The 25,564-nt window shown below is 41.1% G+C and overlaps 1 protein-coding gene across 2 annotated transcripts in view; it reads left to right on the top strand.

The window, feature by feature from the left end:
- The window catches only part of LOC128690882 (calcium-activated chloride channel regulator 2), a 645,439-nt gene that overhangs the window by 608,515 nt on the left and 11,360 nt on the right, over positions 1-25,564 (top strand). For both annotated transcript variants that reach the window (XM_070088300.1, XM_070088299.1), the window contains exons 10-12: positions 89-271; positions 605-725; positions 19,870-20,045. In XM_070088300.1, coding sequence (XP_069944401.1) covers positions 89-271; positions 605-725; positions 19,870-20,045 — 480 coding nt within the window. The remainder of the gene's footprint in view (positions 1-88; positions 272-604; positions 726-19,869; positions 20,046-25,564) is intronic.

The following is a 25,564-nucleotide window of genomic DNA, read 5'->3' as shown; positions in this document are numbered from 1 at the left end:
TCTGTACACGTCAAATGGTTTGTTTACGCATGCAAACCCTTTTGTTATGTATTCAAATGCTTGTTTATGCATTCAAATTCTGTTTCAGCGTGGTATTTGGAAATATAAGGTGGAGAACCGAGCAGATTCCCATCAGGCTTTGCACATTCAAGTTACGTCACTCCCGAGCTCCTCAAATGACGTGTCGGTACGAGTCTGGACCAATCAGGACACTGAAGATGTTATCACTACAGATGTCATTCAACCAATTATTCTCTATGGAGAAATTAAGGTAAGACGATATTAATTCTGATAGATTAGATAGAAAGGTGTCAATGGCAACATATTAATTAACCATTACTGGTTAGCTTTCGCCGATATATTTATTATATTAACTAACATTTCCTCAACTAACTTTATCTAGAATTTATTCTTTCTAAAATATATTTATTCTCTTAATTAGACTGTCAACAGTGTAATACTCTTTCAATCAAGCTTTCTCAATGTATTTCTTCATCATCTTTCAACGCTAACAACACTTCAAGATAACAGGATTTGATTTTTCTTAGTAATAGCCTGTGCGTCTTGAATAACATTACATATAAGATACCTCTCGTGTCTTCAGATGGGAGGAGCAGCAGTGATGGATGCTGCAGCGATGGCCACTCTTCAGAGGCTGGGCACCAACGCTACAGGGGGCACCTACCCCCCGGTGAAGGTGCCCCTCCTTGATCTGGGAACCGGAGGTCAGTAGTCTGAAAATGTTTTGTTGTGCAGCCAAACTCCATCGTGAGGACGATAGTCAAAATATGTCTTCTCTTCCCAAGCTTGTGTGCTATTTGCAGCATTTCGAATTAAAAAAAAAAAATACTCGCTTTTTTAATGTCAGACTAGCCATTTTAATCTTTGCTTTGGTCAACATATATTTTTGCACCTCCATTTACAAACACTTTAAGCAAGCATTGTGACGCACGTACCCCTACATCAGTTTCACTTACAGTTCTTCTGTTTTACATATGTTTCATTATTCTCGACCTGTAATTTATTACTTTCGTTATCATGCCACATACTGCGGACATGTATAGCACCAACCACATCGATTTCCCATCCACTCTGTCCTAAGTAATTTTCATTTCAAGAATGATATAAACAGTTCCTTTTCCACATTAACGTACCACTCACTTTTATGCATTAATGTAAACACTTGATCCATACAGCCACTTCTCTTTCTTTTCCTGTTTTGTTTTGGCATCGTAATTCTTGCCTGTCTCATCTGTTTTCCAATAAAAATTCTGCCAAGCACGTTACCTGGTGTATGCTTAACAGACTTATTTCTATTATTCTGACATTTCTGTCTACTTTTCCGTGGCATTTAGGAAACTTGAAGGATAATTATAAATAAACAAGTATGCACCACTAACTAAAATTTCACAAATCAGCAAATGCAACAACATGAAAGAGGAGTGAAGTATTCTACATACCTACATAAACAACTTTAGAATAACTAATAACTAGACAGCTAGTGTCGGCAACACTCTAAAGGAAGCTATTTAAAGAAAATTTAGTTAGTTATTCAATTTCCAAACGTATTCATGAATCCTTTGATATCGAGTAACAGGCGTCCGTGGAGAGGGTCGAGTGCTGTCGTCAACACCACGTCAGGCCGGGGCGACCAACCTCACTCTCAGTAGCAAAAATTAGATTCCTTTGATGATTCGATTGAAAAAAAGTATTTGCACTGAACTTATTACGTATCATACGTTGGAGAAAAACTGAGCTTCTTAAATATTCTCATTTACTTTGTTAATTCGCACTGCGTTGTTCAAAGACATGGGAACTTTGATGTAGTATAATTTCACAAACATGTTTACCATCTTTTCAACCGCTCAAGGGAAGCTCTCCGAGTCTTATTAAGGTCAATTGATTCAAGGATATTGACCTATCTCTCCCCATTCTTGGATCAAACCTGATTGTCTCCACTTTCCCGATCGTTGCATTACCTGTATGGGTGTAACGCTCCCCGTGAATATAACAATGACAACAATAATCTATCTTTTTCAACAACACGAGTCCTGACCATGATTAGGTGAATGATTTATGTATAATGTAGAGTAGAACGTAAAAATTATTCAGTCATAATTCAATATTAACGAATGAAGGACACAGCTACGCCCTTTCTCTATGAGGTAACAAAGTTTAACATACCATTATCATCAGCAGTGTCACTAAAGCGTAGAAAGAGAATTACACATTGTATGTAGTTACAGAACTACAAAGTAGCGAAGAAGCAACTTGCTACTGTGGCTGCAACAGTTAGCAACAAACCCTTAAATTGAGGAAGCTTAGTGCCAGTGTGTGCATCATCGCGCAGCTGCTTCAGCGCTTGTTTTCAAGGACGGTAGTGATGAGACATAGTTATTGAAATATTTGAAAACAAACCTTAATGACTTCTGTATTGTTCAACATTGTGGAAATAAATGGTATAAAATACCGACACAATGGAAATATAAACACATATGCAGTATAATGTGATCCTTTATTGATTACGTTTACGTTTGAAAAAGCCCACTGTGTGGGCGAAACGTAGTCAATAAAGGATCACATTATACTGCATATGTGTTTATATTTCCATCCGTTCAACATTGTGCCGAGCCTCCGCTAAATTTCGTAATTATGAGCAATGTGCATAAAAGCAGGAATTATTTTTTCTTTTTGTAATTTAAGGTCGTATGATTATAGTCTGGGAGCCAATATAAAGCTGCCGATGACATTTAAGGTCCATTTAGGAAGAGGGTTATCAAGTTAGCATGTTAAACAGCAATAACGAGCTTCGAAGGATAAATAATGTGACCATTGGAAATAAAAAATTTATTTGATTTAGATTTTATTTAACTTTTTCGTTAACTATTATTAAAAGTAAAAGAGGCAAATCCAATGATAATATTTTAAGTAATATGCACTTCATTTATTTTGTGGCTGCTAGTATGTTCTATTATTAAGGATCCCAAGAATTAAATTAGTAATCATCACGTACAACACTTACTCTATGTTGAAGGGATTAAAATATCAACTACATACGAGGTTTCTCTTGGAGAAACTGCAAAATCTCTAGGGCTTAAACCTGGTGGATCCCCTTTACAAACTCATCACTCTAGGCCTGGCCTCTTACCCTTCTACCCGCGCTAAATATAACCCCCTCTCACTAGACGAGCCCTTAGTGCACCCAATCAATGGCTGCACATCCAGCCAAGCTCTTCCCTCCTCTCCCAATTATCTGATGACTCGACAAAAATAAACACACACACACACACGCACAGACACACAAACACACACACACACACACACACACACACACACACACACACACACACACACACACACACACACACACACACACACACACACACACACACACATACACACGCACACACACACACACACACATACACACACACACACACACACACACACACACACACACACACACACACACACACACACACACACACACACACACACACACACACACACACACACACACACACACACACACACACGCACTCTCTCTCTCTCTCTCTCTCTCTCTCTCTCTCTCTCTCTCTCTCTCTCTCTCTCTCTATCTCTCTCGCTCTCTCTCTCTCAACCTAAACTACTTATCAGACACATTAGAAGAAAAATAGTTGTTAAAGTTAAGGCAGTAAGACAAATATTGGATGGCAAACTATTCACAGAGAACAACAAACTGGTCTACGACAAGTTAAAAAGAAATTTCAAGAAGCTTTCACGAGGAAACAGGTGCCGAGTCCAGAAATTACGAGAGAGTCACAAATCTAGCACCAAGAATGAACTTCGCAATTACATGATAAGAGATACTGGAATACCAGAGATAGCTAGAATAATAGAGAGTTTTCAGGTCTAACTGGATATCACCATGGATACTGCAGTGGAGAGTCTGACACCCGAGGTGAGCCACTTGCAAGTATCAAGTGTAAGTTGCCTGGTTGCTATGGAACGATCAACGTGGCTACCAACTGAAGCTGAGCCACGAATATCGTGTAAGGTACTTATGACTGATCTACAAGTTAAAGGTACATATCGGGGTAGCAAAAAAAAAAAAGATATTCAGTAAGCCACTCAATGCATTCCAGTTGGTGAGGAGCGATGCATCTCTCTTGGCAGAAATCATAAAACAAAGTACAGACTAACATAAGCTCAAAAGAAGAGAGCAAGGATGGAAACTGAACTCCCAGATGAGCCAGAGGGACGACAGGAAGCACTCTTTCATAGTAAAGATTGTGAGTAATGTGAATGAGTTATTTGATAAGACAGCGAAGGCAAACTCCCTACATGGATTCTGAGGTAATAAGACAGAACTAAGTCAGACGAAGGTGAAGACGTTAGTCCAGGAACTAGAACTCGAGTCCTGCAGTATCAACTCTGGGCATACACAGATGCACGAGCACTCTTGAGTCCTGCTTGTGTATACAATGAGGGTGGTGGTCGTTGTATAATGTATTATGGTGAGAGTAGTAGCTGGTGTTAGCATTATTGGTGATGATATATGATGTATGAAGGTGAAAGTGGCAGCTTGTGTGTATAGTGAAGGTGGAGGTCTTTGTATAATATATGATGTATTAAGCATCCAGCAGAAAGCAGTGGCTGGAGGCAGCCTTTCTCCTGTGGGAGGCGCTGCTGGATAGCTGCAGACACATCTGTCAGGATAAGTTTCTGCAGAAGATCTCTGCCTCTCGAGGCGAGAATGTAAGTATCGACCAGTGCCTTCTGTGTCTCAGTCAGACGCCCGCTGGCTGAGGGTGTGTGAACACTGCCCCTCCACGGGGTATACCTGCCACTCTTCTGATCGCTGCCGACACACAGGTCCTTGTAATGCCTCATTACATATGCCCTGTGCGCCTTCTGTTGACTGCTGAATATTTTACCAAGCAAACACAACTGCCTAGTAAAGGGTAATGCTTCTGGATGAAGGCGTTTTCACGACTTATCTCACTACAGTTTACATATAAAATTATTGCTCGTTGTAGTACTGTGGAATACAATATATTTGACTGCTGTTGCATTGTTGCATATTGACAGTACGCAGACAAGTTCGGTTTGAAGGGCGTAACGCGTCTGTGTTATGTGTACAAACTCATCAAATTACTTAAAAAGTTTTACTTAGAGTGAAACGTGGTCCAAAAAAGTCCTGATTTTCTCACTTACGTCTTTGTACATGAAAATACAAGAATATTCCTCTAGATCGAGACCCCAAAGTACAAAAATCTGTACAAAATCTGGCAGAGTACCATATTAATCTTGTCTGAAACATTTTTTCCAAGAGATTCCATGAATCCTGGTCCAAGGAAGTGGACTCACTCTCGCCTTCCTTGGATAGAACCTGATTACCTTCCAGTCCAAAGGAGCTATATAACTCCTGTGGGTTTGGCGCTTCCCTCTGATTAAAATAAATACACCTTCTCAAGAGTGGTCCTAGGAAGCGCCGAGAGAAACAGTAGGTCATTACTCATTCAAGTGTCAACACGAGGAGGAGAGACGGGAGCTCGGCGTCTTGAGTGCTACTTCAAGCGCCTGGAGTGCTACTGCAAGTGTTTGGAGTGCTACTGTAAGTGTCTGGAGGCCTACTGCAAGCGTTTAGAGTGCTACTGCAGGTACCCTGAGTACTACCGAGAAAGTTTTGCGTGCTACTTCGTGTCGATGTTTTTTTCAGAAAACAGACAATATATTACTTCTCCAATCATTTGTATTTTCTCCTGAGTCACTCTCACATGTAACCGATGTAATCACATATGACAGGTACCGTCACATATTAATGATACCATCACGTGTGGCTGATACCGCTACATCTGTCTGTTACCGTCTTCCGATTGGGCCTAGAATGATCTACTTCCTCATGTGTTTTGCCATGTTGAGGAGTCTAACCTAACCTGATATAACCTAGCATAACCTAACTGTCTCCGGAATGATCTTGGGTAGACCAAAACAACTTCTAGGGTTCATTTTCGATTTGTGGATTAATTGTTAACTTATTTCTTCTTAATCGCCAATTAAAAGTATGTTTCTTTGCGAGAAGAAGAAGAACAGAGCGAAAGAAAAAATATCTCTAAAATAAATAATTTACCCCAGCAGTCGACTGGTCAGGTTATATGTGTCCAGGTGTTGCCAATACTAGTTCCAGTCAAGCGTCCCAATAGACTTAAATTTGTGGCTCAACTGGGTTCCTTACCCAAAGAGGACTCGACGTTGTCGTAATACCGCTGGAACCCCATTGGGCAGGCTCCAGGTGAGCCATTGTTACAGCCAGTCACAGCTCCTTCCACTATTGATGGAACCCCTCTTGGTCAGGCACAAGATGAGCGAATATTACGGCCAATCACAGTGCCTTGTTCCAATAATGCTGGAATCCCATTGGTCAGGCTCCAGGTGAGAGATTGTTACGGTCACTCTCAGTTCCTTGCGCCGCCAGGCCTTTCCATGGCCAGGATTTTGGAGCTTGGAGGAAATTTTCCAGGTTATTTACAAAGGTCTCGTTTAAGTGCAAAGACTCAGGCTTAAAATATTGAACAAAGATGTTGTTTGTTATACAAGAATCCCTTTATATTCTTACCTCCTCAATGATGGGTCTTTAAAAATCGTTAAAATAACGAATTACAAACAAAATAATGAATTACACCAAAATATAAATAATATCTAATAAATATAATGAAATATATTAACATTTATAATACTAGTAATGAAGAGCATTTAGTATAAATTCTGATAAGTATATCTCTCTTGATGTGTGCCCACCCAGAGTAACAGTGTATGCCTCTTGGAGTTTACTTCAATACTCATGGACTCAAATTTAATATGATAGTATTCTTGAATAGCGAAAAACAGGTTACATGCAGCATTAATAGCCCTCGTGAAGTCTATAAGTTTCAAACCCAGTCAGTCAACTAATGAATAATACTGCATAATGATATATACCGTACACCGAGAAGTATGTGTCTTCCACCGTACATACGGTGAGAGTTTACACTTCAATCTCTATTTAAGAAGCTGAAGTATTTTTGACTAGTAATGAACAGATTATACATGCAGCCTCAATGATCCTAACGTAGTCGCTAGGCTTTGAATTCAATTAATCAACCTAACCAACACAATAGATATTGTTTTGTGATGCTTCGGATAAATTCCAGACAAGGAGGTGTACCTCCTGGAACGTTACATAGGAAGGAGCCGCAGTGGGTACCAGGAATACTGATTGTTCTCAATGCATCTGCTGGGAGAAATTCTCTCACTGATTACTCCATATACGTAGAGATTAGGGCAAAAGAGAGAGAGAGAGAGAGACGCAAGACTCTCTCTCTCTCTCACTCCTAGTATGATTTTGATGTTGAACTTCGCGTTAAAAAATTTTATGCACTAAAAAATAAGTCGTCAAATATTTCCTGTAGTCATGTATTTATTTCTGTTTATTAATATGGACGAGTTGCTACCATCGTAGCAAATTGTCAAGAACAAAAGTTACGTGTTGAGTGAAGTACTGAGAGTTGACTCAAAATCCGGATGAACATGTGTGGAACATTGTAATAATTTAAAGCCTGTGAAAATGTTCATTCATAACATTCAAGTACAACATTTCCGCTGCTTTTTCCGTAACTTTTGAACCTACCAGAGTATTAAATTGACGCTAAACTTGTATTATTTAATTATGTTTGTTACTGTTCTGCAGGACTTTTGATATATAAGGGGATAATAATTTTTAAACGTATATTAAAATTGCCAATTTTAATTTGGGGTGACAGTGTCTCTGGTGTATCACGAACCTTGGTGAAAATTGAGAGTGTCTCTGGTGTATCACGAACCTTGGTGATAACTGACAGTGTCTCTGGTATATCAATCACGAACCTTTGTGATAATTGACAGTGTCTCTGGTGTACCAATCACGAACCTTGGTGATAATTGACAGTGTCTCTGGTGTATCAATCACGAACCTTGGTGATAACTGACAGCTGATTAGGTGAAATCATTGATAATTGACAGTGTCTCTGGTATATCAATCACGAACCTTTGTGATAATTGACAGTGTCTCTGGTGTACCAATCACGAACCTTGGTGATAATTGACAGTGTCTTTGGTGTATCAATCACGAACCTTGGTGATAACTGACAGCTGATAAGGTGAAATCATTGATTGCTCTTTCTCTCTTTCAACAATGTTCATAAAAATTTTAAGATGACATTAATGCGTCTCAACTGATAATGTCCGCTAAAACTCAGATTCAGACTCACTTTTGTAATGGTATCGTGTGTGTGTGTGTGAAAGCAAGCGTGCGAGTGCTACTTTTCTATTCATACTCACCTATTCACGGTTCCAGGGTTCGATATACAGCTTCTGGTTCAGCCTATTTCTCACAATCTGTCAGTGGTATAGCATCCAAGAAGTCTCCTGAGGTCTCAGCACAGCAGTAATGAAAGAAGACCTCAGAACAGCTATGAATATGCAGACCAAAAAAAATCCAGTGCACAGATATTTCTCTGGAAACCTGGATTGAATGACCTCAAGCACCGCCTTACCTTTAACCATAACACTATCCAAGAGCTCTCTCTCTCTCTCTCTCTCTCTCTTACCCGCTCTCAAGGGCTCTTGGGAGCTCCTACTTGAGAGAGGAAAACAATCAATGAAAGGCTCTCCTTGTAGGAGTAAATAGCGCTTAAATATGGTGGACAACTTGATTAACACCCAAGTATCGCCCGCACAAGGATTTGGTCTAGTTAGTTATTTCACGAGGCCCGCTAGCTGGGCGAAACGTTTGCCCTTAATAAAAGCATCCGTTGTACTTGTTTTGCTTAATTTGTCGTGATTTTGCGTCTTTTTTTTTTTCTTTTTTTTTTTTCTTCTCTAAATCCTTGTACGTCGATGCAGTTTCCTTATAGGTTAACACGTCTTCTACTGCTGCTGCCTCGCTGATTATCTCTCACATTATTATGTAACTGATTAGCGTTAGCAACTATTGTGCTATTTATTATATTATAACTGATTATGTTAAGAGAGATTATATTCGGCTTCATTAAAGAATTATCAATTACATTTGACTATACTTTGACAAGCAAAATACTATTTTCCTGAAGGTATATGGATTTCTGTTAGCGAATTTCCCACAAACAGAATATGATTTGACATTCATCCCTTGTAATTCGTATACGGAATAATTTTAAGTACTGAGCAATGTCTTTCTTGTGAATGACATCTTGAGGGAAAATACTGCAACCAGATATGGACAATTGGGATAACAGATGGTTATTAAGGGAGTTCGTCCAAGTATCACTCAGAGCAATAATGTCGACGCGTGCGGAGGGTGCATACGATTAGACAGTGAGAGAGAGAGAGAGTGAGAGAGAGAGAGAGAGAGAGAGAGAGAGAGAGAGAGAGAGAGAGAGAGAGAGAGAGAGAGAGAGAGAGAGAGAGAGAGAGAGAGAGAGAGGTACATACATATAAAGTTAAATTGTTGTAAAGGACAGAGGCAGAATAGATAGAGAAGGGAAATAGAGAAGGAGAAGCTAAGAAAAAGAGTTGTAAAGAGATAGAATAGAGAGAGTGAAATAGAGAAGGAGAATCTAAGATATGAAAAGAGAGAGATAAGAGAGAGAGAGAGAGAGAGAGAGAGAGAGAGAGAGAGAGAGAGAGAGAGAGAGAGAGAGAGAGAGAGAAACTAATTTCGCTCTCCCGTGATATTATAAATCCTCATCATCGATAGGTAACAATGGAGTAATTCCGGAGGGTTGTAAATCCCGCAGTGTCCAGGGCTTTCAAGAGCCTTATGACTTTCTCGTCCCTCTTCCCTTTCATCTACGGCAACACTTTGGAAAAGCCTTTGGAGAATATTTCCCTTCAAGGGCTCTTCATCCAAGAAAATAGAGCTGCTCTCCCTTTCTTCTGATCAAACATGATAATCTTCCATTACCCAGGTGTTACATATCTCTTATAATCTCCGATTATTATTTTTTCTTTATTTTTTATTATTATTATGGGAGTCCTTAAACAGAAGTAATCAGGTTTGATCCAAAGGTAGGGTAGCTTTGATTCCTTGGATCAAGAGCCTTTCGTAGTTGAAGGATGCATGGGGATCAGAGCAAGCGCAATATTCAATATGGTGTAAATTTCCTGGGGATCTCTGGTGGCTGGTGGAGAATAAAAGCATCAAAAGGCCTCCGTGGAGGCATTCATGTATTCTCCACTCAAGATTCATATAGTCAGTAGAGGAAGACATGCAAATGGCATGGAGCCTCGCCCGTCAGGGTGCTCCTCTGATGAGGAGCCCGAGAGGAACCGCCTCTTCCTCATGCCTCTGAGGAGCCTACTCCATCAAAGGGTTCCTCTTCCTGGACTGTTAAAAAAAGGCCTCTCAGTAGCCTCCTCCGTCAGGCATCTTCCTCTCCTTGGAAGCTGAAGAGCCTCCACCGTCAGTTTGTTCTCCCCCTCCTCTCTGAGGAGCCTCCGAGGAGCCTTTCATGGGGTTCCTCTCCCCGGTGAACGGGGAAACAAAGACAATGTATCAAAGGTCAGCTGGTACCTGTGCCTGTGTGTGTTCCTTGACACACACAAAGACACGGCAGATGGTCGCTTCTTGAGCGTCGTTGGCAGCACAGACCGCGGGGCAAGCTGTGTCTTGGGTTTCTCTCAGGGCGCTGGTATAATGTTACCATGGAAACCCTCTACCTCTCTTCTTTCCTCTCTCTTTCTCTCCGTCCTTTTCCTATTCTCCCCTTCTTTACGTTCCTCCCTTGCATCTCTTTTCTTTTGTAAATAATACACTAAACTCAGCGGAAAAGAACTGAACAGCTAATACGTTTCATGAATGACTTTTAATATTATTTTAGTACCTAATTTTAAATTTAAATTTCCATTTATAACTCGTGTAGCGACCTAGGTGAAGCGTAACTTATCAAATGCATACATTATGCATAAGTACACAAATATATAAAATTTTAGGCCTCGTAGGAGTATTAGTTTTAAAGTCTGTCGAATGAAGAGGTTCTTCAGGGTGCTGCGAGTCACCTGTGTACCACTATTCAAGAATGCTTTAATCTATACAATTCAGAATAAAGCAAAATATACGGCTATATATTCCGATTTATATATATATATATATATATATATATATATATATATATATATATATATATATATATATATATATATATATATATATATATATATATATATATATAAATTATTCTGAACCTAACGAAAAAATATGTTTCACTGTATTTGTTTAGTATTAAATTATTGTAAACAAATCTAAAATATATTTAGTTGGGTTAGGCTAAAATAAATTATTCTTGTTATAATAAGGCTAGGTAAGTTTTCTAAGATACTTTTGGTGCAAAATTATAAATTTTTACATTAACACTAATGAAAAAAATATATCTTTAAACGTATAAGAGGAAATTTTAAAAAGGACTTAATTTTAAATGAGTTCTTGCTAATTGACCAGTTTTACATATTCGGCACGACATATATATATATATATATATATATATATATATATATATATATATATATATATATATATATATATATATATATATATATATATTCCTCTACTTTGCTGTAGATTCCCCAGAAAGAGAGATGGCATTGCAATTTTCTATGCAAATGAGGTGCAATGCAAAACATCATAAACATTAGAGATGTATTTCGTGAATACATATTCGCGCGATTTACTATCCACAAGCCTAAGACTTTAATTACAATTTTAGTAATATACGGAATTTTGCATACCGACATTGCAAACATCATGACAACCTTAGTGACCTAATTCAAATTACCAGAATAACGGTGATAGTGACAAACTCAGAGACCTAACTATATTTACCAACATGATGATCATATTCACAATCTTCGAGTCCTACCTCCATTTACCTACATTACGAGCAGAGTGAGAGCCACATACCATACCAACATTACACTACGGGCAGAGATATAACGCATTTCATTGTTAATTTCTTATAATCCCACGATATACACAGAGAATTAACTAGTTTCAGTGTTGACTTCTGAGCGTTACACTTCATACAGAGCTCTAAATAATCTCAGTGTTGATTTCGAAGAACCTCACGACATAGAGCTTTAACAAACTTTAATGTTAATTTCTAGGGCTCACCTGGTAGGTGGAGAGCGAGCCAATAATAATAGTTGATCCCCAAGGGCCAAATGACTGACAGCCCTCACTGAAATCACTAGATTTCTCTCATTAGCCTCCGATGATTACCTCATAAGACTTAACGATTCATAACTTAGGATTAACGACTTCGATATCTTGCGACGAGTTCACCAACCGTCTCCTAGATCACCTCCAAAATATTGTATTTTTTTACGAAGAGTTCATCACTCACACACAAAAAAACACACCCCAGAGGTCTAGAGTCTATCAGCAAATGCCTTTGATAACTAGTAACTAACATAAAAGGCCAAGTGTTTATCAACAAGTACTTTTAATAGAAGGAAACACAGAACAGGCCAGGTGCCTATCAACAAGTGCCTCTGACAACTGGTAACTAAAACACACGCACACACACACACACACACACACACACACACACACACACACACACACACACACACACACACACACACACACACACACATACACACACACGGTAGTACCTACATATAGCTATGTCGTCATTTGACTAAAGTGTTGTGAAGATACTTAAATATCACATCTGAAGTGTCATTTACCTTGCTGCCGGGTAGACCGGCAAGCAGGATGAAGACCTCGGTCAAAGGATCAAAGGCTCCACTAAGCGAGTCATCGTGTGGCTGAGACCACCTCCAAGAGAAATGGTTCCATTTCTTCCGACAAAATATTCCTACCACCAGCGGAGGCACCGTGAGGTGCTTGTTTATCGGTGTATAAACACCGAGAGGTGCTTGTGTCTCGGTATATATACAACTAGACATGTATTTCTCGGTTCATAAACGCCAGTAGTTTACCGAAGTAACCAATTTTAGGAATTAAAGTATTCTTGTCTGATGGTATGTAATTTACCCATAAATCGATGCTTATGATCTTTAGTTGACGAAGAATATGAAGCAGAAGAAGTCGAAGAAGAAGAAGACGAAGATGGAAAAGAAGATGAAGATGTGGAGGAAGAGGTCGAAGAAGAAGTCGAAGAAGAAGAAGAAGACGAAAATGAAGAAGATGAAGATGAAGAAGTCGAAGAAGACGAAGAAGAAGAAGCAGATGAAGATGATGAAGATGAAGATGAAGAAGACGAAGAAAACGAAGACGAAGAAGATGAAGAAGATGATGAAGAAGACGATGAAGATGAAGATGAAGATGAAGAAGATGAAGATGAAAAAGAAGAAAAATGATGAAGATGAAGAAAATGAAGATGATGAAAATGAAGTAGATGAAGAAGGTAAAGATGAAGACGAAGATGAAGAAGATGTAGCAGCAGCAAGAGTAGTGGCAGAAGCAATAGAGACAGTAACAGCAACAGCAGCAGAAGAAGGATTCAATCAGACGGCCAATACACTGCTCGGGGTGGGTGATCACATTACTAAGACACGCGTCTACATAAATTTTACAGCTCTCCTGGCGAAAAAAAATTCACAGAACAGAGAGAATACACCTTCACTCTCACCCAGTGCCCTGGAGAGCACACTTACTCACCCTCCATATATAACCTTGCAGCTCGGATACCAGATATAAATCCAACTGAACTGGGGGAATGAGGAATGGAGAAGGAAGAGGGGAGGGAGGGATGGAAAGAGGGAATGCCTGAGAGAGAGGAAGCGAAACAATCTGCCAGTCATGATCTGCACAAAATGATACGTTCAGACAAGCGAACGAATGAGACAGCCCGTAAGACAAACTATCTCTCTCTCTTTTGCCAAGAGTGGTGGACGCTCGATCCTCCATCCACTAACAGCGACACAGACACTACTCTCTCAGCCAGGTTCACTCTCAACAATAATCCCACAATACCCAGACAAATCAAGCTATCTCCCGTTGGGTATTTATACAAATCTGCATGTTTTCTCAAAAACTCATGTACACACACACACACTCACACACACACACACACACACACACACACACACACACACACACACACACACACACACACACACACACACACACACACACACACACACACACACATATTCACATATTTTCTTGCATTTTCTTGAACTGCAAGAAGGCGTTTGACACAGTACCACACAAGAGATTAGTGCAAAAACTGGAGGACCAAGCAGGGATAACAGGGAAGGCACTACAATGGATCAGGGAATACTTGTCAGGAAGACAGCAGCGGAATAGACTCCGAAGTGTAAATGTTTGCAGATGACGTGAAGTTGATGAGAAGAATTCATTCGATCGAAGACCAGGCAGAACTACAAAGGGATCTAGACAGTCTGCAGACCTGGTCCAGCAATTGGCTCCTGGAGTTTAACCCCACCAAGTGCAAAGTCATGAAGATTGGGGAAGGGCAAAGAAGACCGCAGACGGAGTTCAGTCTAGGGGGCCAGAGACTACAAACCTCACTCAAGGAAAAAGATCTTGGGGTGAGTATAACACCAGGCACATCTCCTGAAGCGCACATCAACCAAATAATTGTTGCAGCATATGGGCGCCTAGCAAACCTCAGAACAGCATTCCGACATCTTAATAAGGAATCTTTCAGGACCCTGTACACCGTGTACGTTAGGCTAATCTTGGAGTATGCAGCACCAGTTTGGAACCCACACCTAGCCAAGCACGTAAAGAAACTAGAGAAAGTGCACAGGTTTGCAACAAGACTAGTCCCAGAGCTTAGGGGTATGTCCTACGAGGAGAGGTTAAATTAAGGGAAATCGACCTGACGACACTGGAGAACAGGAAAGATAGGGGAGACATGATAACGACATACAAAATACTGAGAGGGATTTACAAAGTGGATAAAGACAGAATGTTCCAGAGATGGGACACAGCAACAAGGGGACACAGTTGGAAGTTGAAGACACAGATGAATCACAGGGATGTTAGGAAGTATTTCTTCAGCCACAGAGTAGTCAGTAAGTGAAATAGTTTGGGAAGCGATGTAGTGGAGGCAGGATCCATACATAGCTTTAAGCAGAGGTATGATAAAGCTCACCGTTCAAGGAGAGTGACCTAGTAGCGACCAGTGAAGAGGCGGGGCCAGGAGCTAGGACTCGAGCCCTGCAACCTCAACTAGGTGAGTACAACTAGGTGAGTATATATACACACACACACACACACACACACACACACATACACACACACACACACACACACACACACACACACAAACACACACACACACACACACACACGCACACACACACACACACACACACACACACACACACACACACACACACACACACACACACACACACACACACACACACACACACACACACACACACAATACCTGACAGTGATACAACAGCGAGTCATGGTACGTGATGAGGTATCACTGTGGGCGCCTGTGACGATCGGGGTCCCACAGGGGTCAGTCCTAGGACCAGTGCTATTCTTGGTATATGTGAATGACATGATGGAAGGGTTAGACTCAGAGTGTCCTTATTTGGAGGAGAATTAAATCATATGAGGACCAGACAGGTCTACAATGGAACCTAGACAGACTGGACGCGTGGTCGAGCAACTGACTCCTAGAATTTAACCCTGCCAAATGCAAAGTCATGAAGATCGGGGAAGGGCAAAGAAGACCGCAGACAGAGTATAGGCTAGGCGGCCATAGACTGCAAACCTCATTCAAGGAGAAAGATCTAGGGATGAGTATAACACCGAGCACGTCTCCGGAATCCCACATTAACCAAATAACTGCTGCAGCATATGGGCACCTGGCAAACCTGAGAATAGCGTTCCGGTACCTGAGCAAGGAATCGTTCAAAACTTTATACACTGTGTACGTCAGGCCCATACTGGAGTACGCAGCACCAGTTTGGAACCCACACCTGGTCAAGCACGTCAAGAAATTAGAAAATGTGCAAAGGTTTGCAACAAGGCTGGTTCCAAAGTTAAGGGGATTGTCCTACAGAGAAAGGTTAAAGGAAATCGGTCTGACGACACTGGAAGACAGGAGGGTCAGGGGTGACATGATAACGACATACAAAATACTGCGTGGAATCGATAAGGTGGACAGAGACAGGATGTTCCAGAGATGGGTCACAGAAACAAGGGGTCACAATTGGAAGTTGAAGACTCAGATGAGTCAAAGGGATGTTAGGAAGCATTTCTTCAGCCACAGAGTTGTTTGGAAGTGGAATAGTCTGGCAAGTGATGTAGTGGAGGCAGGAACCATATATAGTTTTAAGACGAGGTATGATAAAGCTCATGGAGAAGGGAGAGGGAGGATCCAGTAGCGGTCAGTGAAGAGGCGGAGCCAGATGCTGAGTCTAGACCCCTGCAACAAAACTAAGTGAGTACAATTAGGTGAGTACACACACACACACACACACACACACACACACACACACACACACACACACACACACACACACACACACTTATTCCCAGCATAAGCCTTTTTCTTTCTTTCTCCAGGGGAGCCAAATTCTATAATACATGCGATAACATCAAAGAACCTCTTCCATTATATATGAAAATTTGTCTGAAATCTTAGGGATAAAACCTCTAGAACGGAGAGAAATGTCTGAAGATCTGCCCTCCTTCATTCTTCCTCCAGGAGGTACTCACGTCTCTTCCAGGAGGTACCTCACGCCTCTTCCAGGAGGTACTCGCATCTCTTCCAGGAGGTACCTCACGTCTCTTCCAGGAGGTACCTCACGCTTCTTCCAGGAGGTACCTCACGCCTCCTCTAGGAGACACCTAACAAAACCATTAATGCTCTGACTAATTAATCTCATTTACTTCACGTTTCACTCTAATAATTTCGTGTATAAGCCGGAGGAATGGTGGCTGTTGTTGTCATGAGTGGCGATTGTTGTGCTGGAGACGGGTTTTGTAAGTGATGGAGACAGGGAAGGTGGTGATAGTAGAGGAGATGAGGATTCTTGATAATGGAGACAAGATGGATGGTGATGGAGGAGATGAGGATTGTTGGTGATGGAGACAAGGAGGGTGGTGATAGTAAAGGAGATGAGGATTGTTGGTGATGGAGACAAGGAGGGTGGTGATAATACAGGAGATGAGGATTGTTGGTGATAAAACAGGAGATGAGGATTGTTGGTGATGGAAACAAGGAAGATAAATATAGTAAAGGAGATTGGGATTGTTGATGGTGCTGATAAGGTAGGTAGTGATAGCAGTTTACAACTATACCTCACTCTGTTATTCCACTGGTGTCAGCACAAGAGTACGATTCGCCAGCGATCTGAAAGGTCATCCCTACGACTGTTGCACGGAAACTAAATTAATAAAAAAAATAAGTTGAAATTTACGTAAATTAATATTTCCGCAAATTAAAATCTACGCTACAAGTTTGAAGCCTACGAGAGGATGCACTCTTCAGTTTTCAAAAAGAATCCAATAATTCCAAGCTTATTAACTATGTTACTAAATCGAAAAATTTGTATCCACAGAGACTAAACCCTACAGGTATTATAATTTTCATAAAATGCATCAGGCATTCAAGGTTGAAGTCGTTCGGAAGATGCATACACAAGTGATTTCGGTGAGAAAAAGCACTTACCATTTTAATAATTGCCAAATTAGCACTTGCACTCTCTAAAAACCATCCCAGCCTTCATCTAAGCACTGTAGGATACTCCAGTAATGAAAGTTTGAAACCGATCAGCAAAGGCTTTCTCAAGTTACCGCACTGAAACTTAATTCTGAAATTGTCTGTGAAATATTGACTAGAGGGTACACGCATATACCGGTAACTGCACGACGCTTTCCCTCGTTACAGTGCACCAGTGTTGAAATTTTGAAGCCGATCAGATGAGAAATTCTCTAGCTACAAACGAAAACATTGGAGGAAGGAAAGAAATCAGGTAACCACGTAAATTTCAACTCATCAGTTGTCCTCAGCCTTCCTACACAAGTGAACCACATTTGATTGTCAAACATGTGATGAGAACCACACGGTATTGTTGACACTGTACAATGTGGAACCTACATAAAAGTGAATTAATAATATCATGTGAGGGCCGTATTCTTTTCCAAGAAGGGCCACATGCGGCCCGCGGGCCGCAGGTTAGGGAACCATGAGTCCTAAAGTAACACTTCATGGATACAGAGCAGAGTGCGCTGCACTCAACGTGTTTTTCAACGCAAAAATAAAAAAAAAATTAACACACGCAACAAATTTATTAGACACACGCGAGCGTTATATATCAGGAATATGTCATGCAATATTTTAAACATATGCCCAAATCAACGTTGTATATTTTGTGTTTACGCCTCTTTTGGACACATTGCTGCACCCGCAACCAATATATCTGACGAACCCGGCGGATTTGTCGCAACCTGACTGCAGGACGGAATGTGCCAAAATCCCTAGATGGGATTTTGCTCTTTGATAAACGCTCATGAACTTCTGATTTACACTCAGTATCGCACGGAAATGCATCAAAACCACGACGGTGAACAGCCAACGTACACAAAAACATACACAGAGGTGTAGTCACAAGCAGGGGCACACGCACGTACGTACAAGCGACTGGATGTACGTTTGTTCGAAAAGTCATTACGTACACACTCACACACGCTCAATACATTTTCTAAATATCAAACACTGAAGCAGAGAAAATGCTGTTTTTCTATCATCGGTGAACACAAGCATGAATGCCACACAACACAAAAATTGTATACACAATCGAAACTTCTCTCCCTCTCCTCTCTAACATCACCCGCTCTGCCTGCCTGTCTGTCTATGAATCTGTCTGCTTGCTTGTATAATATCTGTCTGTCTGTCTCTCTCTCTTTCTGGCTCTACTCTAGCAATAGATTAGTTACAGACGGAATAACGAACAAGTATACTTTTTAATTATTAATTAATGGTATACACGTAGGAAGAAAGGTAAAGTTAAAACCAATGGTGGTTTAGAAAGACACGTAAGCAAACACTATAACATATTTATTAGAAAACGTTTCGGTCCTGGGACCTTGATCACTTCTAACATACATCAAGGTCCCAGGACCGAAACGTTTTCTAATAAATATGTTATAGTGTTTGCTTACGTGTCTTTCTAAACCAACTTGTCGGTATTTATTACCAAGGTTTATACCAAAACCAATGGTAGATCACAGTTTTCATAATATTAACATTATGTAATACCAGCAAGTTGAAGAATAAGACACATTTTTTAATATATATATATATATATATATATATATATATATATATATATATATATATATATATATATATATATATAAATATATATATATATATATATATATATATATATATATATATATATATATATATATATATATATATATATATATATATATATATATGGTGTATATACACCCTGGCCTGACCGCGATAGAGCATGCGAGGCCCTACTGTGGCACAACACGGAGTCACGAGCCCACAATAGCGGCCAGCCTCTGTTATATGACGGGAGAAGTGAGTTATGGGGCCATATGTTACGCTCGGCCGTGTTAGGGAAGCAGATATATACGCAAAACGTAGCAGCTGGGACACGTTCCAGCAACATGTACGCAGAGCGTAACAATTCCACCGTACTGGGGAATCCGATTTATTTAGAACCCTTTAAAAGAAGTGTCTTGATGCTGGTAAAGGGCTGTTTATCCAAGGAATCGGAGTTACTCTAACACTTCCTGTTATTAAACCACCTCATTTCCACACATCACATGGTTTCTCCTCACAACCATTTACCTTCTCCCTAACCACCACTTCCTCTCCCTCACCTTCACAGATCCGGACATCACGCGGGGAGACGGCGTTTACACGCGGTACGCTCCGCCTCTGGACGGACCTGCCCGCTACGCTCTCCTGCTCACTGTGGACGCTGGCAAAGCTGTGTTGGCCTTAGCACAGACGCACGTCAGAGATCACGACCTCAGACACCACAGACACGCCTATACCAAGGAGGTGAGTTTATGATACACCACAGACACCACTCCCTTCATCTCTCTCTCTCTCTCTCTCTCTCTCTCTCTCTCTCTCTCTCTCTCTAGTTTCCATGCAGTTACGCGAGTACATTTGCACTTTATCATGCTTGCTTACTTTTCCATTTGGCACACAAGTTTCCATACATTTATTTATATGTAAAATATTCCATCTGTTTTGACACGGAGTTTATATGAGCGAATCTATGTTTACTGGCCGCTGGTGTGCATTTATTACGCGATACAACGCAGTAAGCTGTGAGGGGTGTATATAAATAGTTGATCGAGTGTATATAAGCACTTGCGGGAGTGTATGTAGGTACGTGAGGGAGTGTTTGTGCGCATGTGAGGGTGAGTACTTATGCTCCTTATTGAATGTTTGTCCTCAAGTGAGAATAATAAATTACTACGGTTGTGTGAATTCAAAATCAGAATAACACACTACATCTCACTTCAAAGAGATGATTTTTGTGGGGGATTGCAATGAATTCAGGCTAGTTATGCAAACGTATCTTTCAGTACACGTGATCCCTCACTGACAACGTTTCGCCCACACAGTGGACTTTATCATGCCACAAGCAGATTATATGTTTGTGACATGAAAAAGCCCGCTGTGTTGGCGTAACGTTGTCAATAAAGAATTGCAGTAAACTACATTTTCTCTCTCTTTTACCATCCTGCCGATATTTTATACCGTTTATCTCCATAAGGGTAAATTGCCTCATTAATAATATATCCCACCCATTTAGCATCCAAAATTTCTTTTCGAAATTCTATTTTAAAAAAATCCATCTATTTATTACTCAGAACATTCAACAAAGGGTTTCCCATGGCCATACCGAATTTTTAAAATAAAAAAAAATCATTAAATCTAAACTTTTAGTTAAAAAATAAACTGTTAATATTGCATTTCAAGATCAATAGTCTGTATACAATATTTAATATCATAATAAAAAAAATTGAACATCATCAGTGTACACTTTTCCTTATGCAAACTCACCGTGTATGTCAACAATAAAATATAATAATTTATTCACAAATTTTTCATTAAATTAATGTTATACACTTCATATAAGTTGAAGAATTAGATTCAACACCATCCAGGCTGAGGGACTAATTACCTCATCTTCTACGATCTGCAGTTCATAAACTGTATTGAAATGAGAAAGGATTTGGTTGGCGAAACGTCGTCATGATAAAGATACTCAGGTGTTGCACTTGAGTCTAACTCTTCTGATTTTATTCAGTAAAGAGTGATAATCCAGCTTCAATAAAACCTCATAATAAAAGCATCCAAGTAAAATAATAATAATAATAATAATAATAATAATAATAATAATAATAATAATAATAATAATAATAATAACAATAAAAGCATTTTATCAGACGAAACTTTTTACACTGAATGGCCTACACTTGTATATTTTTCACATCTGATGGCAAACTTAATAAAGAACAATAAATAGCTATAGTTGAAGTAAGTAAAAAGTATATCCGTCTACAAAAAAAAATAAAAATTTGGTTCCCATTTATTAAATCATACTTTACTGAAGCCTCCCCTCCCCCTCCCCCCCTCCGTCTCAGACCCGTAAAACAACTTAATTCCCAAATCTAAAAAAATCTCAGGTCGAGCTTCACACTCCCACAGGTTACTTTATCGTCCGAGTCAAAGCCTTTTAAATCTCTTTATCTCTAGCTCCTACACCCGAGAATCTTTACCTGTCTCCTTCAAGCCTTTTCCTATCTCCTAAAGTAAAAGAGCTTTGCAAAACCGTCACATATCTCGTTACACTCGTCGCCTATCTCTTTTTTATAGCTTTCCCCTATTTCGTTACTGTTTTCTTTCACCTCTTTATAGCGATATGGCTTCAATTTTCGCCTATATCTCTTTTGAACATTAACCTATCTCTCTACACTGTTCGCCTATATCTTTACCTATCTCCTTACCTATCCAAAGTGTCTTCCACTGTCTCCTGAGAACCTTACCCATCTCCTCTAACCTTTGATCAAGAACCTTGTAGCTTACACCTATCTTCTCACAAACTTCAATTGTCTCTTTGGAGCCTCCGCCTATCTCCTCAGATCAAATAGTTATCTCCTCGCAGTCTTCACCTGTCTACTCACCTACCTCCTCGCAGTCTTCACCTGTCTCCTCACCTACCTCCTCGCAGTCTTCACCTGCCTCCTCACCTACCTCCTCGCAGTTTTCACCTGTCTCCTCACCTACCTCCTTACAGTCTTCACCTGCCTCCTCACCTACCTCCTTGCAGTCTTCACCTGCCTCCTCACCTACCTCCTCGCAGTCTTCACCTGCCTCCTCACCTACCTCCTCGCAGTCTTCACCTGTCTCCTCACCTACCTCCTCGCAGTCTTCACCTGCCTCCTCACCTACCTCCTAGCAGTCTTCACCTGCCTCCTCACCTACCTCCTCGCAGTCTTCGCCTTTCTCCTCACCTACCTCCTCGCAGTCTTCACCTGCCTCCTCACCTACCTCCTAGCAGTCTTCACCTGCCTCCTCACCTACCTCCTCGCAGTCTTCACCTGCCTCCTCACCTACCTCCTCGCAGTCTTCACCTGTCTCCTCACCTACCTCCTCGCAGTCTTCACTTGTCTCCTCACCTACCTCCTAGCAGTCTTCACCTGCCTCCTCACCTACCTCCTCGCAGTCTTCGCCTTTCTCCTCACCTACCTCCTCGCAGTCTTCGCCTGTCTCCTCAACTACCTCCTCGCAGTCTTCGCCTGTCTCCTCAACTACCTCCTCGCAGTCTTCACCTGTCTGCTCACCTACCTCCTCGCAGTCTTCACCTGTCTCCTCACCTACCTCCTCGCAGTCTTCACCTGTCTCCTCACCTACCTCCTCGCAGTCATCGCCTGTCTCCTCACCTACCTCCTCGCAGTCTTCACCTGTCTCCTCACCTACCTCCTCGCAGTCTTCACCTGTCTCCTCACCTACCTCCTCGCAGTCTTCACCTGTCTCCTCACCTACCTCCTCGCAGTCTTCACCTGTCTCCTCACCTACCTCCTCGCAGTCTTCACCTGTCTCCTCACTACCTCCTCGCAGTCTTCACCTGCCTCCTCACCTACCTCCTCGCAGTCTTCACCTGTCTCCTCACCTACCTCCTCGCAGTCTTCACCTGTCTCCTCACCTACCTCCTCGCAGTCTTCGCCTGTCTCCTCACCTACCTCCTCGCAGTCTTCACCTGCCTCCTCACCTACCTCCTCGCAGTCTTCACCTGTCTCCTCACCTACCTCCTCGCAGTCTTCACCTGTCTCCTCACCTACCTCCTCGCAGTCTTCACCTGCCTCCTCACCTACCTCCTCGCAGTCTTCACCTGTCTCCTCACCTACCTCCTCGCAGTCTTCACCTGTCTCCTCACCTACCTCCTCGCAGTCTTCACCTGTCTCCTCACCTACCTCCTCGCAGTCTTCACCTGTCTCCTCACCTACCTCCTCGCAGTCATCGCCTGTCTCCTCACCTACCTCCTCGCAGTCTTCACCTGTCTCCTCACCTACCTCCTCGCAGTCTTCACCTGTCTCCTCACCTACCTCCTCGCAGTCATCGCCTGTCTCCTCACCTACCTCCTCGCAGTCTTCACCTGCCTCCTCACCTACCTCCTCGCAGTCTTCACCTGTCTCCTCACCTACCTCCTCGCAGTCTTCACCTGCCTCCTCACCTACCTCCTCGCAGTCTTCACTTGTCTCCTCACCTACCTCCTCGCAGTCTTCACTTGTCTCCTCACCTACCTCCTCGCAGTCTTCACTTGTCTCCTCACCTACCTCCTCGCAGTCTTCACCTGTCTACTCACCTACCTCCTCGCAGTCTTCACCTGTCTCCTCACCTACCTCCTCGCAGTCTTCACTTGTCTCCTCACCTACCTCCTCGCAGTCTTCACCTGTCTACTCACCTACCTCCTCGCAGTCTTCACCTGTCTCCTCACCTACCTCCTCGCAGTCATCGCCTGTCTCCTCACCTACCTCCTCGCAGTCTTCACCTGTCTCCTCACCTACCTCCTCGCAGTCATCGCCTGTCTCCTCACCTACCTCCTCGCAGTCTTCACCTGTCTCCTCACCTACCTCCTCGCAGTCATCGCCTGTCTCCTCACCTACCTCCTCGCAGTCTTCACCTGTCTCCTCACCTACCTCCTCGCAGTCATCGCCTGTCTCCTCACCTACCTCCTCGCAGTCATCGCCTGTCTCCTCACCTACCTCCTCGCAGTCTTCACCTGTCTCCTCACCTACCTCCTCGCAGTCTTCACCTGTCTCCTCACCTACCTCCTCGCAGTCATCGCCTGTCTCCTCACCTACCTCCTCGCAGTCATCGCCTGCCTCCTCACCTACCTCCTCGCAGTCTTCACCTGTCTCCTCACCTACCTCCTCGCAGTCTTCACCTGTCTCCTCACCTACCTCCTCGCAGTCTTCACCTGTCTCCTCACCTACCTCCTCGCAGTCTTCACCTGTCTCGGGCGTCAGATGAGCTGATGGAATAAACCATTTAACAAATAGACGATTTCTAGCTGGCATATACTTAATTAGAATCAGTTAAATATCTTTGCTGTAAGCCAACTTTTATTCTTATAAATAATAATAATAATAATAATAATAATAATAATAATAATAATAATAATAATAATAATAATAATAATAATAATAATAATAATAATAATAATAATGATAATAATAATAATAATAATAATAATAACAATAACAACAACAGCAACAACAACAACAACAACAACAACAACAATTTTACTACTACTACTACTACTACTACTACTACTGCTAATAATAACTATTTAATTATTATTATTATTATTATTATTATTATTATTATTATTATTATTATTATTATTATTATTATTATTATTATTATTACCACCATTTTAAAAGTAACGCTAAGTAAAGGAAATTAAATATACCATAACTTTATTATTTATATATTATAAATACTAGCAATAATAATGGCAATAAATAAAAAATATATATAGAGCTAATTAATTCTATAAAGGTATTAATAGATGAGAAAAAAAATAACGCCTATTATCAAAAGCAATTAACGGTATGTAATTATAGCAATTTTTTTCGCATTAGGGGATTAAATGTTGTTTCGGACATTTGTTGTTAAGGGCCATTAAGGTTACATGTAATCTGTTTACCACAAGTCAATGATATTTAAATCCCTGAAGCGGGAATTAAAGTGAACTGTCTTTGTATATACACAGGCACATTCATTTTTCGATGTATATACACTGAGTGATGCACGACTTTATGTTGGAATTAGACACATGTACAACACAAAGGTATTGTTATTTGATAGAAGGATACACAGGTGTCGAATAAAGATCACAGGTGTCGAATAAAGATCACAGGTGTCGAATACAGATATCAGGTGTCGAATAAAGATCACAGGTGTCGAATACAGATATCAGGTGTGGAATAAAGATACCCAGGTGTTGCACATGTGTTAATTTCTCATTTTATAAGTATTGTATATCATTATTGTAA

This window comes from Cherax quadricarinatus, chromosome 24 (assembly GCF_038502225.1).
Source record: "Cherax quadricarinatus isolate ZL_2023a chromosome 24, ASM3850222v1, whole genome shotgun sequence".
Classification (NCBI taxonomy): domain Eukaryota; kingdom Metazoa; phylum Arthropoda; class Malacostraca; order Decapoda; family Parastacidae; genus Cherax; species Cherax quadricarinatus.
Note: the sequence above shows the minus strand (reverse complement) of the source record. Positions and strands in the feature narration are given on the sequence as shown.